General features: G+C 31.2%; 2 protein-coding genes and 1 pseudogene across 14 annotated transcripts; 1 reads left to right on the forward strand and 2 right to left on the reverse strand.

Annotated features, from left to right (window-relative positions):
• Positions 1-1,739: 1,739 nt before the first annotated feature.
• LOC149519095 (uncharacterized) lies at positions 1,740-2,692 on the reverse strand. Its single transcript, XM_089760321.1, has one exon. It carries the CDS (start codon positions 2,614-2,616, stop codon positions 2,014-2,016), a length of 603 nt encoding a protein of 200 aa, XP_089616447.1. The 5' UTR covers positions 2,617-2,692; the 3' UTR covers positions 1,740-2,013.
• A 4,807-nt stretch (positions 2,693-7,499) lies between these two features.
• On the reverse strand, positions 7,500-10,935 carry LOC111288548 (uncharacterized; annotated as a pseudogene). Its single transcript, XR_016341505.1, has 7 exons — positions 10,452-10,935; positions 9,236-9,572; positions 8,753-8,837; positions 8,493-8,579; positions 8,163-8,402; positions 7,939-8,023; positions 7,500-7,839 (listed from the first exon to the last, which is right to left on the reverse strand). The product of XR_016341505.1 is annotated as an uncharacterized LOC111288548 (transcript).
• Positions 10,936-12,578: 1,643 nt separating this feature from the next.
• On the forward strand, positions 12,579-17,303 carry LOC111287475 (uncharacterized). Of its 12 annotated transcripts, none has more exons than XM_089759436.1 (8): positions 12,579-13,330; positions 13,404-13,750; positions 14,293-14,387; positions 14,467-14,565; positions 14,995-15,550; positions 15,662-15,813; positions 16,054-16,270; positions 16,378-17,303. In XM_089759436.1, the coding sequence occupies exons 2-8, from the start codon at positions 13,456-13,458 to the stop codon at positions 16,929-16,931; spliced, it is 1,968 nt and encodes a 655-aa protein (XP_089615562.1). In that variant the 5' UTR covers positions 12,579-13,330; positions 13,404-13,455; the 3' UTR covers positions 16,932-17,303. The 12 variants fall into 12 exon arrangements, with proteins under 12 accessions (XP_089615562.1, XP_089615563.1, XP_089615561.1 ...); XM_089759437.1 differs by having other exon boundaries at positions 12,579-13,317; XM_089759435.1 differs by having other exon boundaries at positions 12,579-13,750; positions 14,269-14,387; positions 16,054-16,288.
• The last annotated feature ends 320 nt before the right edge of the window (positions 17,304-17,623 follow it).

The raw sequence follows: 17,623 nt of genomic DNA on the forward strand, positions 1-17,623 counted from the left end.
CCACAGAGGTCCAAAGGGATCACTGATTCTATGGTTACTTCTATTGATTGTACAATGTTATCAGATGACAGATTTCAATCTATTTTCAGCTATGAAAATACAAATTTGTGTGTCTTTTTGTTGTAACAAACAGTTTTTTTCAGCTTTTAACTTGTGTTGTTCTTCCTTTTGATTTTTTCTATGAGATGGCAGTTTGCAGGATCTAGATTAGGACATGAACCATTGATTCCATGACATTATCATTTCTGCTACTGGTGAAAAAGCATGCGGGCAGAAATGCTTCCTCATCAAGTTTCAACCTTTTCTTTGGATCCAAAAGAGTTGCCACATGGCATTATTGGCAATTTTCTATTATTCTATTGGTGTGTGCCGAACTGCTGATAATAATGACGGATAATTGTTTGGATTCAATCTAATTCGATTTAATTTTTTGAATGATGTATAATATTATAGATTTTCAAAATTCAATCAGAATTTGAATTAAAATTTTTTTAAATTAATTTGATACAAATCGAATTTTATCGATTTAGTTAGGTTTATTGGTTGTTAAATTTTATTTATTTTTAAATTTTATATATTATTTTAATAAATTTTTAATAAATTTAAATAGATTTATATATAAAATAATTATTTTTATTTTATAAAAATTTAAAAAATATATAAAAATAATAAAAATATATAATTCGGTTTGATTTGATTTTTTTTTATGTATTTCGATTTGAAATCCGATTTAAACTTAATATATATTCAATATTAAAACTTAATCTAAATCAAATAAAAAAAATTAATCCAAATCAAACCGAACACTATAATTTAAAATTAATTTTTAATTTTTTCGATTTTTTTCTCGCCTCTTCCTTAATCCATAAATTTTCTTCTACCTACCTTCATTTTGTCTATTTTCCAAAAGAAAGCCCAAGTCAAGTTAATCACCCTAACAACAAAGCAAAACAAATCAATCAATTTACCTTGGCTGAAGTATATCAATTGCTGTTACAGTGCTTTTCATAGTCAAAGCTAGTCCTAATTGCCATAATTTTCACAGGGTCATTTCTGTCTAATACAAATGGAGCACTAAATTAATATCATTTAAATGCTTAAGACAGAAATTGAAGAGACCTGATATCAGGTAAGAACCATATGATAAAATAGAGGCTTGGAGAACACCCTTTAATGTTTTCTTTCTCATCATCCACATGTACATCAATAGGTTGTTTCTGATTGGTTGATTTGTTGGCAATCATATTCTGAATCAGTTCATGATCTGCCTTCTGCCACCTGGAATTTTTATTTATGTTTCAGGTAGTCTCTGTCAAATTACAAGAAAAATTTTGATTATGAACTCATTAAATTTGGATTATGATGCATCTAGTTTGGATCTTTGTTAGCACATTTCCTTGCAAATAGGGCATTACAAATAAGGCTAAGATTGTGTAACCAAATGGGTTAATGTGTGATTTAACTCCTGAATCATTTTTCGATACTTATAGAAAGAAATTTATGATTAAGTATCCGAATTTTATTTTCGTTAAGCATTTTATCTTATACACTAATTTTGTTAATGGAAAACTGATGTGCTAAAAACAATCAATAGCATTATCACATGTAGCATATTTTTATTTGTTAATATTTACCATTTCAGTATTTTGACTAATGATATTAATCAATGATGCAAAATGTTTAACGGAAACAAAGTTTTATAAGTACCAAATTGTTAAAATTAATATATTTCAGGGGCCAAATTACATATTAACCTAACCAAATTCATAATTTTACATGCAACTGCAGCTTGAATCCTCTGAAGGAACAAGAAATTTTACTACACAAAGAAGGGGAAGAAAAAGAAAGAAACAAATGAGCTAGACTACATAAACTACTACTAGCATTTTTGTACAAAATATAGTCTATGGGAGAAACAGAAAAGCAAACAATTTACTAATATCAGAGGCAAATTAAAGAGATTCTGATGATTTTAATTCCACTTGGAATCGTCACAAGATCCTTAAACTTTGACTATTGCTGTCCAGCTTCAACCCTTAGTTCTTCTTTCATCTTTCTGATAAACTCATCAAACCTTTTGTTCATCTCTTCTTCATCTTCCTCAACAAAAGCGGCATTTTCTTCTTCCTCTTCTTCTTCTTCTTCTTCTTCTTCTTCTTCCACACTCGGCTTCAAAACCCATTTTTCTCCATCTTCTTCTTCTTGTTCCTCTTCTTGTATTCCTTCCATCTCAGCACTCTCCAAAGCAACTTCCTTCCCCAACAATGGTGCTTTTGGCTCCAAAGCAGTTGACTCGGATTGCGGAACATGTTCATAGCTCTTGAAAGACTGATCACCACTGATCGATCCTATTCCTGAGTATTTTGCAAGAAAAACAAGAAGTCCATTGCAAAGAAGGAATATAAAATTTTTATCTATAGTATGGCTAAACAACTGGAAAGGAATTGTGTTATGTAAGTTGAAGTTCAAGGAATGTAGCAAGGGAAGCCAATATGAATGAGAAAAGAATAGGGAAAAAACAGAAGCTGAGATAAGCAACTGAGTAAGTTTTCTGTGAAACTGAGGCTTTATGATCTGACTCAATGATTGTTGCTTCTGGTTTTCTGTTTGATCCATTTCTTGAACCTCTCTTTTGGGTATTTGAGTTTGAAGTTTGAACTTCAAATGGCTTGAAATTGGAAGGATGCTTTGAGAATTACAGGTTGGTAATTGGTATGGTCAAGCAACTGAGGGGCTTGGCCTTTTTATAGAGGAATCAAATTGATTTGAGTAACATGAAATGTGGATTTATTTTCCAAAAGAGACCTTGTTTTGCATGCAAATCAGAGCCACTAAATAAACCTTAATATGAAATCTTAAGGTAAGCAAACCAAGCTTTTAAGATTTTGTATGATTTGTATCAAATTCAAGGTTGCCATTTGGATGGGACTTGAAATTTTGGAATTTTGTAGCTGTCAACCCTTTACTTTATTATTTACTAATTTGAGATTGATTTTTGCTACATCATTGAGAAATAGGTAAGATGTGAATAAATGGGAAGTTGGGACCAAAATCCATGAGAGATAAAAGTGGGATTCATATTTATTACACTTTGACAATTTTAGATATTACGTAATGACATGACGCAATACAAAAAAAATATGATTTAAAATCTTAATAAAAATTATATATAAATTTAATAAAAATAAAAAAAAATATTTTATATTTGAAATATCGACATAAATTATGATGTTATAATTTTTATAATTTAGACGTATATAATACAAACAAACAGTAAGGTATAATATTCACTTTTAAACTTACCTCTCCCCCCCCCCCCCCAAAGTCAATAAATGGAGTAGTGGGCATGAATGGATGGTCTCAAAATTCACTTTCAATCTAATCATGTAACATCCTAATTTTATAATTGGAGATTTTAAAAATCTGTTATGATATATTAATAAAAATTTAAATTTAAATTTATTAGATATTTTTTGTAAGATAAAATCGTGAGATTTTCGAGCCAAAATGAATAATATCTCAGGTTAAGTATAAATTTTTACACGTTATTTCTAAAAGTCACAATTCTTTTTTTTTTTTTTCCTTTTTCTTTTCCCATTTTCTTTCTCCCAAAATTGACACTTTAGCTTTCTTATGAATAGTTTCTTATACCAGGGGGATTTGGATGGATCCTAATGACAAACTTTAATAACCATTTTCTTTGTTTTGTATTGTATTGTATTTTCTTTTTCTTTTATTTATTTATTTATTGGGGTTAGTAATTATATCATAAAATAACTAAAATTTTCATCATTTTTAGCCCTTTATCTCTTAAAAGTTGCCAAATTTTAACATCTAAGATTTTAATAATTCTTGAGAATAAAATGCATGAAATTGCAAAATCATTGATGTTAATTTAAAAACTACTAAATTCTGTCATTTTCTAATCTTTAAGGGTTTGAAAATAATTGTACTAATGGTATGGTTAATTTTATACATGACCTGTATCATTTAGAATACACGTGTTCACAAATTTCTGCCTCGTTTCTTTGCTTTCTTTTTCATTGAAAGGGTCTCTTCCCCTCTGCCTTGTCTTGTAACTATTTCCTCAAAATAAAAAATCTTTATGCTAATTAAGAACATTGGCTTTTTTTTTCCTTTCAAGGCAATTTGATTAAACATACTTATTAATTGATCAATTAGATTGTTTATATTTCTATTTTAATTGAGTGATTTAATTCGATTGGGATAATAAAAATAAAATAACATAATTTAATTAATTTAATTTTAAATAATTTGATTCAAAATTAATTAAATTAACCGAATAAACATTTCTAATGATCAAATATCAATATTGTGTCGAAGTAAGTTTATTATATGAGAGATACAAATAAAAAAAAATTTAATCTCATACTTTAAATATATTAAAATTAATACTTAAAAATAGATGTAAAGTTGAACCACCACTTTCATATATATATATATATATATATATATATATATATATGATTGGGAATTAAACAGAGAAAAGTAATTGAAGTTGATGTGAAAGATTAAAAGGTTTCAAGTGATTTTCATTCATTTTATTTTATTTTTTGATTTTGAGGTTTATGGATGAAGATTTGCTGCTAAATTAAGGAATCTTAATGATCATATGTACTCCTGAGAGATATTATTCATTATATTAACATAAAACTAGCATTAATATCCATTGATTGATGAGCTTCTTATATGAAAATAACGGATTTAGATTTGATTTGAATAAGTGGTGGTGAAAGGATTCCCATTTATGCTTGGACTTTTAGCCTAGTGTTTACATAAAAAGAGGGATCCATCACCATCTAAAGCGTTGCATATATTATGGTTTTGTAGCTTTTGATATATTTTGCAAGAAATTTAAAAGGTCAATCATCAGTCATTTGTTACTAATTTGCATGGCATTCAATGCTTCATCAATTTTTGTGGATATCATTCATTATAAGTTTCAACCCTGCATTTATTTCACTGTCAATTTTGATTTTTTTTTTTATCAATCATTTAAATCACAGATAAATTATATGATACAATGATAAAAATTTATTTTTATCAATCGTTCAAATGAAGTATTTATCAATAAATATGATATTATCTTTATTTTTATATATTTTGCAAAAAATAAGATGCCAATTTAAAAAAAAAATTGTCCCATTTATCTTTGATTCTTGCAATGTTTAGGAGATGATCAATCTGATCTCATTTATCTTTGTTTCAAAAAAAAGTGTGAGTTTGAAATTTTAGATTTTTCATAAGAAAAAAAATATAGTAATCAAGTTATTGTCCCAATAAAAAGGCTGAATTTTACAAATATATATTAATATATAATGCTTTACAAATTTGATGGAAATACTTAATTAAAGGTGTAAATTGGATTATGCCAAGGTTATAAATAGCTTGTTTCATCATAATCAATATTTATTGATGCACATCTAGATTAAATTAACTACCTAACATTAGTTTAAACTAGAACTTTCTATTTTTTAAAGTAATATGTGCATATTGTTATAAATATATACTCATTTTGCCCTAAATTGTTAGTCCTTCATTGATTTTTATAGAATTTGGAAAAAAAATTTTTGACTTAGGTATATATAATATTAAATTTTTAATTTTTTTTTTTTATAAATTTGATGTTTCAAAAGTTTTAATATCAAAAATAAAAAAATCATGAAAATTAATTTTGAAATATAATAAAGTAAGAAATTTAAGTAAAAAAAAAACATAATTTTGAAACATTCTAAAATAATTAATAAAAAAAGAAACGAAAGGAATATAATAATAATACAAAAATATTATTTCCAATTACAAATTTTTATCCTTTTAATTTTTTTATTACTTAAAGAAACAATTTAAATTTAATATTTTTTGTTAAAAGATTAATAATAATAGTAAAATAATAAAAACTTTGTTTTGTATCATTTTACTATATATATTTTTTAATATGAAAAATTTATGGGACAGTGTCTTTAAGAGCTGCTACTTCAAAATCATTATTCTTGCTAACAGACAGTTCCATTGGCAGGATCTTTCACAGCTTCAAAGGGTTCCAGCCAAGATTTTATATGTGGTGCTCATGCATTTGACTCTAGCCTTCAACCAGAAAATTGTGTTCCCATTAAACTGTATAAGCTTGAGACAGATGATACAGCACTTTTGGATCTTATTCCATTTCTTGAATGTAAGTCTTATGATGTTTCTTTTCCCCTTCCTTGTTGCCTATGCTCAAATTTAACGTGTCTAGTTGGTAGGGTCTATTAGACCTAGATCTGACAATTTGTGTTATTATATCGTCAGATATGATTTTAAATATGACATAAATATTTTTTATACAAACATGACATGAATATTTAAATGATAAAAATAATTAAAATATGAATATGATACGTTTATAATATATATTATACATTATATGATATGATAAAATATTTTAATCCGTTTAAGATAATACAATATAATTAAACACAATTAATATTAAAATAAATAATCAACAATTTAATATTAAATCAAAATGATAATATAATAAAAATACAAAAACACAATTATGGGTATGTTATAAATATGTCATTTATAAGTGTTGACACGATAACAAAATTAAAATACGATTAATTAATTAGTTGTATCATAAGCGTATAACACGCATAAAACACAAAACATGACATGTGTAATATTATGCCTTAAATGTGTCGATACGATTAAGATATAAAATATGATTATAAAAAATACATACATAATTTATTATGTGTTATTTTATACCATATTATTATCTCATATTTAAAATTATTATATCTAAGGTATACGTGGATCAACACAGTCTCACTTGATTAGCTTTTCCGATTAGACGTTTGCTAGATATTTTGTTGAGTGTAGTATCATCTGTTTTGGTTTGTCTGCAGATGTGGGCCGCAACGGTCCAGCTGATATCAGATAAGTATTACAGTCTCATGAAAGAAAAGATATTGCAAAAGAGTTTCTTGAGCGTTCTAAAGAGCATCAGAGGTTAAGTATATTCTTACTATCTCAGATATTCCATTTTTATACTTGATGATAACATTGATAAATGCTAATCACATCCATATTAAAATTTTATTGAACAACATTTTGATTTGGAACCCTGATGACACAGGCGAATGCAAGAACGGAGGCAGCAAGGTCGGTTCTGGCGGTGATGAGGACAGAGTTTATGTATAGTTGGTTGGGGATTTTATAAATCATTCAGCAGGATGAATTAGAGGAATGTGAAAGACAATATTGTTCAAGTTTTCAAGCTCCATTTTTGCCAGTAGAAAAGCCATTTTCTGATGAAGATCATACATTGATGAATTGCATCTTCCACTGCATCATTTTAAGTACCTGATGAAAGGACTTGTATTTTTTTAGGCTGATATGTAGGCAAACTTCCAATGTCTTCGATCATTTATGAAATCGAAATTTTGGCCACAGCCGGTGTAATATTATTTTCTTGTTTGGCAGAGATAGGAGAAGGATTGCAGTCACCTCTTAAGGGTGACTGCTTAAATCAAATGAGTTAAATTTTGGATTCAAAATGATATTCAGTTTCTTTTCCACAAGAATGATCTAATTCTACCTTAAACATGAGTGATTGACATGTTTAGGCTTGATCTAATGCCTGTATCATGGTTGTTGGTTTACACATCTTTGTCCTAACCATGTAATTATCAGATACAGTGCAAGCATTGAAACCATTTTCATTTTACAGCTCTACTAAGATAGAAGAGACTGAACTAGGAAAAGTTCATTGGTATAAACTGAGAAAAAGGCTCGCCCCAACGGGAAAATTCGGATCAGCAGCTTGAGAAGCAGTTTCTGTTTCAAAAAGAATGGTATTATTGGTAAATTTTCATTAAATGCATTAATAAAGGTGCTAAAGTACAAATGTGAAGTTTGAAGTAGAGTGAGTGATACCCAGTGCTGTAGAGGTCCACATGAAGAGCTTTCTCAAGGAAAACTGATACTATAATTGGCCCAGCCAAGTCTCCAGCAGCACAGCCTGTTGAAAAAGATGCATAATTTCAAATGATGCCATTGCAAGGCAGGTAAATTGATACACAAAATTGGGATGTCAGTAACAGGTAACTATTTGCTATAAGTGACAAAGAGTAAGAGATGCATATAGGCGACTAACTTACCAATCCACTGGCTGATCGAAGGACGAAAAAGAGTAGCACCAATCCCTGCTCCAATGGAAGCAAAAATCAATGATGCTCCACATCTGATGGTAATACCAGAAATCTTCTTTCCAAGAAGTTTAGCTCGCTCTGTTATGTTGATCTCATCACTGTCATTGTAGTTCGTTATGTGAGAAAAGCATCCGTAGATTTCGATACCAGTTTGGACAAGCCATGTTACTGCAACTCCAAGAAGGTGACCTGAATAAACATTGGGAAAAAGACAGGGATGTTACAAAGCTAAAGAAGCTATTAATAATAAAACAGAAACACATTGATAATGGTTTTGACCTCTGAAAGTTGTTCTGCTAACTCTGAAGAAGTATACTATGGTAGGCATTCCCCTTTGGGACTTCCGTACAGCTGATTTTGGAACATCTTCACATGGTTGATCAAACTCATCAGCAGCTTACAATAATAATCAGCGAGAAGAATATTTGAAAAATACTATTGAAAAGCATTTTTTTCCCCTTTTACGACATCACAGGCAAGTTAAAAGTATAACCACCTATCTACCACCATGACTTTGTGGAATGATGGACAGAAAGTACCTTTAAGGAGTTTCCATGCCATGCGTTGTGAAACATAAATACCAACAAGTCTTTCAAGAACCCATCTTGTCGTTACAACAGTAGTCTGAGAAGGCATAGACCATAATGAAGTTAAGCTGTTCCTTGAATAGCCAAGGATTGTCAAACATGGAGACTCAACAATCTACAGCAAACAAACTGTAGCTTAGACTGTAGCTTAGATTTAATGAACATCAAAGGAAGAAGAATTGAACATATTAGTCATGTGTAAATATGAATTTAGTTAGCATATAAATTACATAAATCCATACATTTTTATTAACTTTAACTGCTTACATTGATGAATTATAAAAATATCTGGCTTTTTGCTTGAGTCTAGCTCAAAAAGCATATCAGAATTTGATAAGATACATACAATAGAGACAGATGAACAATATCATGAAACCGGCTCAGTGGCAGGATATCATAGAAGGTCAAAGGCCAGACCAAAAGGAAACAACTCACCTCACGAATTAATTGCCTCACTGATTTTTTGAAGGGAACAACTTAATGGACATGGCGCTCTTCTGGAGTCTCCTGCAGGAAGTCATCATCATCCTCTTCTGTGTTTGTAGCAGGCTCCAATAGAGGCAAATAGAACATCAGAAATGACCTCAAGGTAGTCATAGCAAATGTTCTCAACTCAAAAGCTGAAAAAAGAGGCTTCAACTCAATCTTTTACCCCTTGACTGTGAATTTTAGACCATCATTCTTAAAGATATCTTCAGATACTCTTCGTATATTTGTAATGTAATCTTCAGGCAATTCCGCAGCAGCATCACAATGAGAAACCTTGGGATAACTGCAATACAACCACTAGGGATTAAATACAAACTTTTTACTCATTCCACCTTCAACCATTTACCTGTGATTTGTTAGTAGAGTGCTGGACTCTCAGTTCCAATGATTTGGGTTCAAATCTTGACAGCCTCAACTATCAAAAAAAAAAAAAAAAAATCACAATCCTAAGCTAGTTGTAGTTCTTAAGCCGTTATATAAAAATAAGACAACCCAGGCTAACATCAACTTCATGCACAAGAAAGTAACAAATTTACAACAATAATTAACTAAGCAATAAGAACATAGCCTTCTAAACCAAACTGAGCAGCCTAATACATTATTGAAAGCCAAATTCGATGCAATTGAAACCATTCTAAGTTCTTACATAAACCCAATCCTAATCCAATTGAAATCAGGACAGTCCATTAATTAATACACAAATCAAACACAGGCATACATTATACACAGAGATAATGATATGTACACTCATATGAACATAAAAAAATGTATATGAAATAGATGAAAAGGAAGTTGTTGACAGAAATGAGTGATGCAAGAAGATTTAAAACTACGACCTAACATGATTCCCCATTCCAAAGATACGAGATATAAAGCTTGGTTTGTTGTTATCGTACGGAATCAAATAAACAAAACCCAATTGCCTAAATTCCATGAACATCCACTATCCAATCCAATCCAATCCAATCAAATCAGCACTGTTCACAAAGCAATAGAAAAATCAAATTCAGCACTGCATACACACACAGATAACAACATGAACACTGATATACACCTTACACAATTTGCCTAAAAACCATCAAAAGCCGTCACCTTCTTCTAATTACCATTGACAACCAAGCAATAACAAACAAAGTGAACCAATACATGGATATAAACATACCCAAAAAGGAACCTAGAGGCAAAAGGGGTTCCAGCAGCGATGGTAGCGGCGGCTGATACGGCGGCAGCGGAGGCAGAGAAGAACCCAGAAGAATGGAAGCTTTGTGGAGAGCAAAAGCTTGGGTTTTTCTTGCATAGATCTAGTAATATTGCTATTCCCGCCATTGCTATTCCTCAATACGCAGCTAAAAACAACAAATAAAAGAGACCCACTTTGGGTAACTACCATAACAATGATCAGCTCGAGTTGTTTTCCACCTTTTGGTTTTCTGGAGAAAGTTAATGCTTTGAGGGGATTTTTAACTTGATTCCAAAATAATTGAAGTGTTTAATAAGAAGGAGCTTAGAAAATTAGAGACACAGGACAGGATTTGATTTTTTGTAAGGAGTGAAGCTTTTAAAGAGCAGTTGTTATTCTGCTATGCGCCAATATGCTGATAAATGAATGCATAATCAACGAGCATGAATAACCTGTTCATACGTCAAAGATGAAACGATGCCTCAATACTCTTTAAGTTACTCATTTTGATTAAGGTAAAATTTAAATTTGATTAAATTAACGAGTTTGAATATCATAATATTTAAGTTTAAATTAAATAATTCATGAATTTAATAAAAATTTTAAATTTTAATAAATTTTAATTATTTTAATTAAAAATTATTACTTTATATTTATGTGTATCAATTTAAATTTAAAATTAAACATGAAAATCAAATTTATTTTTATTAAATAAATTTAATCGAACGAATTAAAATAATTTAATTTTTAATTTAAATTAAATTTAAATTAAAAAATTAAAATTTAATTAAATTTAAATTAAATTTAAAATAATAAAATTTAAAATGTTCATTATATCAAATTATCAATCCAACACCATTCAATTACTCTTTTAAATGCAACTACGAAACACCCAAGAGACATTAGTTTTATGTATATGTGATAATAGTTGAGGGGGAAAAAAAATAAAGAAGCTTGGACTAGTAGCTCTCTTGGCACTACAAAGTCCATCAGGGAATTCATTACAAAAGGAATGACAAAAGGATTAAAAAAATTAAGATGCAGTTTAGTACTAACATGGAGATTTTAGAAACTCCATAATTATATCATTTGCTTTTGGCTTTGAATACTCCATTTGACTCTTTCTATCATCACAAAGGCCAACTTTCATTCCTTTTTTTTATCAATTTAAATAAAAAATTGCCAATTTAATATCAAAATCATAGCTAACATCACTTACTAGCATTTATATTATGGAATATTAACCCATTAATTCTTAATTTCTTATATAAAAGTGACGATCATGAAAAAAAAAAGGGGGGGGGGGGGGAAACCCCACTTTAGTAATGTCAGAAAAAAAAGTATTTACAAACAAATTTGAATTGATAAAATTTGAATATTTTATTTATAAAATTTGGTTTTGAATTTTATTATTAATAATTTTTTTATGAAGGATTTGTAAATTAACATATAATTTATGTCTATTAAAAGTAAAATTGAATCGAGTCAAATTGATGTAATGAAAAATTCGAGTTTAAACTTGAATTCAATTGAAAATTCACTATTTAAAATTCAATTCTAAGTTAATCGAATTTTCAATTCAAATTTGAATTTGATTTGAAATAAAAATTAAATTATTTAAATTCACTAAACTAAATTCATTTACCAAATAAAAAGATTTTGATTCTCATATTCAACTTTAAATTCAATTTTTTGTATTTAAATTTGAGTTCAAACTTGATTTCATATATATATATATATATATACACACGTGTAAAATAATAAATTTTTAATTAAAATATATTAAAATATAAAAATTCGATTAGATTCATAAATTACTCAAATCAAATATTAAAAATTTGTATTCAATTTTTTCGAAAATTTGAGCTACTTGAATAAAAATTTATTTCGATAATAATTAAATCAAATTTAAATTTTATCTAAATCGATAATAAAAAGCTTACAAATATAAATGTATAATTTACATTCAAAGTGTTCGCTTTTGTCACTAAACTTCTATACAAAAACTGTTTTCTAAGGGCCCATGGACTGGAGGTCTGTACAAATGAGTGATGGGCTCAGCTCCGATCTGCAAAGCTACAATACATTTCAGTTTTTTCTTCTTCTACCATTTCTGGTTTGTCTTCTCAATCAGCAGCTGCATGCCAAACCTCTGCAACTTCCAAACTACCCATCAAAATGTCCTTTTTTGGCTCTCTTGTTTCTGCTCTTACCTCATCATCTTTTATCACCTCTCTCTTCTCCCACTCTCTCTTGTTCCACACATCAAAACAAGTACAAAGTCTTTAGCTTTCACCCCTTTCCCGAACCCTTGTGAGAAACTGAAATTTTCCATAAAAGATCTTGTTTTGATGCTAAATATCGTATGTTTTGGTCTAAAGAAAAGTGCCCATTTTCCCTTTTTCTTGATGATTCTCTTAGTTCAGCAAGTCAAAGCCATATCTTGGTCCTTGTTGGTCCTTCCAAGCTTGGACTTCAGTTTTCTAGGGTTTAACTCTGATCTACTTGCAGATCTTCAAGGTTCAGCTTTTTCTGAGTTCTGGTCAGTTTTTTCTAATTCCATCCTCTTGGTGGGTAGAATTCTTTGAAAATTCAGCTGGAGATTCATGGTGGCATCTTTGGGGTTATTGTCAGTTAATTGTAGTTTTGATTTAATGCAAGGAGCTTCCTTTTTGTTCATTTGGAAGGTTTCCAAGTCAGCTGGATATCTTCTATTCAACAATTTGTAACTTATTTGAGGAATATATTTCTAGGAAGTTGGAGTTTCTGAGCTTTTAGATGGTCAAACATTTAGTTTCTTATTCTTCTTATTTTCCTATTCATTCCACCTTTTGATCTTGGCTAGAAGGTTTGTTTTTAAGGTAATAGCTTATTGCAATGTTCTAGCAATTTTCTTGATGATTGCATGGTGATTGTCTTTAGCTATGTGAATAGGTAGTCAAGAAGATTCTGTATTGTAAATCTCCTCTTGGTGCTTTATATCAAAATGTCTGGAAATGGTCGTTGTTTCATGGAGTGGAAGGAGGAATTTGTTTCACAGGAGCGTGGTAATCGTGTGGTTCACTATTTCTTGAAGGATTCCTCTGGGGAATCCATCCGTGCAGTTATTGGTACTGAGAGGAGTGTTAGGCACATGTTTTATGTTGTTGCTGAGGAGTTTGTGAGGGTATATGGTGATGAGCATTCAATTCATCCTGGTTTCAAATGGAGGTCAAGAAGAGAGGTTGTGGATTGGCTTACATCTATGCTCTCAAAGCAGCATCTGCAGGGAGATCAATCTAGTATGTATTGCACCCTTTGGTCTTTGAATTCTTTTATTTTCTTGGCATTGAAAGATAGTAAATCACAATAAAATGCATCAGTCACTATGTATATATAAATAAGACCTTCTTAGCAAAGCAGTTTAGAATTCAGAACTGATCTAAATTTCTGTTTATCAGGCGTCAGAAAAGCTTAATGATTAAGCTTTATATCGTCGCTTGTCCATTATATAAGAGTTTAATGATGAATTTGAGGTCTTGTATGAGTTTTCTTTACTGTCCATCACATACTTCTAACTTTATTTCATTGTTCTTCCATTTTTTTTTTAAAGTATAATCCTTGTGAGTCACTTGTTGTACTACTCTTTTAGTTGGATGTAAAAAAATGTTATTATCAATTATTATTGAATGGTCGGTTTTTCCTTACCATTTATGGTTGAAGCAACAAACTATTAAGAGTCATTGGTCTTTAGAATTCTTGTTTCCTTGGAAAGGAACAAGGAAACACTATGCTGAATATCTATGAAATTCATTCACAGTTTTTGTAACATCTTCAATGACAGAGTTACCAAAACATGAAGAACTGCTAGCTTTGCGATCTTGTGATCATACAATGATAGAGATTAGTGCTTGGAAGGCCCAAGCACTGCATGATATGGTATATCATCTTGATTTTCTATTAGTTCTGTTCCTTATTCTTTCTTTGATTTTGTCTGACATTGACTCCTACTTTACAGGGCCATCTTTCGAGAATTGTGTGGTCAGGCACTGCCTGGACATGTGGTAAACAGCTCAAACATTTCCCAGCATTTGGTCGCAATGGGACCACAATAGTGGTAAGCATCAACATATGAAGAAAAAGAAAGATGGTGCAGATTGGGATGTTGGACTTTTATACAGGAAATGAAATGAGTAGATCTACTTGCCTAAACTCTAATCCCATGTCTAGACCTGGTCAAATTTCATAAATTTAATTGGTGGAATGAGGAAAAATAAATGGTTCAGTTGAAACAAATTGCTGTAATTCATGAAGTGCTTCTAAATGCTTTGTTGCTTGAGGCCATAATTATGTGATATGATGGCATGGGGTTTGCATCTCTGTTGCTCATACTTATCCTGATATAAGGAGGCATGAACTTTTGGGCCTTGATGGGTATAGCAATATCATTTCTCTTTGGGACCAGGCAATCGTGCATTTTGATGTGACTTTATCATTTGTTCTTTCTTTGACTGTGAAGTCTGTTGACATTTTTCCTGATGCTCAGGTTCATTCTTTTGTCTTTGTCATGGCTAAAGGCGAGAATCACTATCTTGCTTACTTGGAGGACATGTATGAAGACAAGCGAGGGCAGAAGAAGGTCAAAGTGAGGTGGTTTCACCTTACTAAGGAAGTCAAGGGTGTCATTTCCGTAAGAAATCCTCACCCAAAAGAAGTTTTCATCACTCCTTATTCACAGGTGATTAGTGCAGAGTGTGTTGATGGTCTTGCGAGTGTCTTAACACGTGAGCACTATGAGAAATGCTCAGCTGTTTTTCCTGATGCTTTATTAGCTAGAGTGCATGTATGCTCTAGGCAGTTCAGAAGCAATAAAGTGAAGCCATTCGATTTGAGTAAATTGCGTGGCTATTTTGATCAACCGATTCTCTCGTGTTTGAATTCCAGTCTGTTCTCAGAGCGTGACAACATGAGCCATTGCCTAAATGAAGAAGAGGAGGAAGAACTAAGCCCCAGTGAAAATTTGAAGCTGGGAAATAAGAGGACCAGAACTAATAGAAGTAGTCCAATGTTTGTGACAGATCATGCAGGAAACAGGATTTCTGGTAACCATTTGATGACTTATAAAACTTCATACAAGAAAATTAAATATGCTTTGTCTGGAAAGAGATTGCTTTCCCCTAAGCATGCTGAGAGTCAACATTGGTATGGCTCAGTTTTCAAGGTTGACGAAAAGATAGAGTTGCTCTGCCAAGATAGTGGCATCCGAGGCTGCTGGTTCAGATGTACAGTATTGCAAGTATCAAGAAAACAGATGAAGGTTCAATATGATGATGTGCAGGATGAAGATGAATATGGTAATCTTAAGGTATGTTTTAGGCATTTTAAAAACTTGTATCGGCATATCTTCCCAATCAGTTGATCTCCATAAAGTTGTATAGTAAGTAAAGAACAAATTTCCACTAGTGGTGATTCCAGTTCATGGTTTGAAATGTTTTGTCACTTTGCCGAGCTGCAAAACTGAATCTCTAGTAAATCTCATGTTTTTTTAATAAATGCGTTTGTTATTCTCTTTGAAATGAAAGCTGATGCATTCTCCACTGTGTAGGAATGGATCCCAATTTTAAAGCTTGCTATGCCTGACAAACTTGGAATGAGGTACGCAGGCCGCCAAACAGTACGACCTGCTCCTCGTATCTCTCAAACAGCACTTGCACTTGAGGTTGGGGCCGCTGTTGATGCATGGTGGAGCGATGGCTGGTGGGAAGGGGTTGTAATTAGAGCCAACAGCAGCAGTGATGATACTTTGCAAGTTTACTTGCCTGGTTTGTTTATTTTGAAATGTATATGTTGCTGTTCCTTCTTGTTTATTGTGATCCAATTGATGCTTTCTCTTACCCACTTCAAATAATATTTACTCTTATCATGTTAGGTGAAAATTTATTCCTGAACATAGACAAAAAAGATCTAAGAATTTCCAGAGATTGGGATGGGGACCAATGGATAGATATTGAGGCCAGACCTGATATTCTCTCTGTGATATCTGCTGCCATTAGACCCAACACCGAAACAAAAGTTTCCATGTCCTCTACTGTTGTCATGGATGCCAAGGTTGGTGGCAGAGGCACAATGACAAATGAAGTTTTTGCTGCCAAAACTATACCCAAAGTTGTTGAAGGGGAAAAGCCTGAGTTAGCTATTCAGGACTCTCCTGATAACCTTCTAGAAGACACTGGTGGTAAGGAGCTTCAATCATCAAAAATTGAAAAAGATGGGGATGATAGTGATTATAAGAAGCCTCCACCATCAGAAAATGGTTATGGAAATGCTGATGATGCCAACTTCATTCTTGATAAACTAAATGATGTGGATGATAATGATGAAAACAACACCAACGACAATGGTGATAAGGAAGGCGAGTTAGAGACCAAAAATGACAATGAGCAGAACTGTAAAACTGCAGAGCTCATGGAAGCAACAACTTAGAATGTCTGATGCAACTGATTCTTTTATAACGAGGATGGTGGTACTAATGTTGACTAACATGGCTTTAGTTAAGACCTTCTGTAAATAGTGACACAGGAATGCAAAGTCATTGTGTTTTGTGTATTGACTTGGTGGCCTTGGTCTGTGTACAGTAACAAGGTTAGTACTTTATTGTGGTTCCCGTTGTGGTAATTGTTCGAACTAGAAATAGGATTTGCATTTGAAGATCTTTGATTAGGAGCTCCTCTTCAATGGAGTCTGTTCTTCCTCAGTTTCTTAATCATGGGCTTTGCTTGTATCTTGTAAGTTGCAACCCCAAATCTGTATTCTCTTATAATGATTAATGAGAATTATCATATTTTCTTGACTTTATATTCTTGCTTACTGGTTAACCAAGCTGAATCAGGTCAATATGGAAATAAATTCGAGCTCGATAATAATCAAGTTGAAATTCGAATTTTGTCCAAAGTAAACTTGAATAAATTGCTGAGTCCTATTTATGGTAAAGCCTCTATTATATTTTTGCGTATTAAAATTGCATGATTAATGTCCTACTTCTATAAATGGTAGGGGCTATAAATAATTAATTTAAACAGCATCCTAATTATTTTATTTGAAATATTGTTTTATTAATAAAAATAAATTTTATTTAATTTTAATTTTATAATATTTAAATATTAAAAATAAATTTT

Source organism: Durio zibethinus, chromosome 4, assembly GCF_047325235.1.
Source record: "Durio zibethinus cultivar Kanyao isolate XHJ-2024 chromosome 4, ASM4732523v1, whole genome shotgun sequence".
Classification (NCBI taxonomy): domain Eukaryota; kingdom Viridiplantae; phylum Streptophyta; class Magnoliopsida; order Malvales; family Malvaceae; genus Durio; species Durio zibethinus.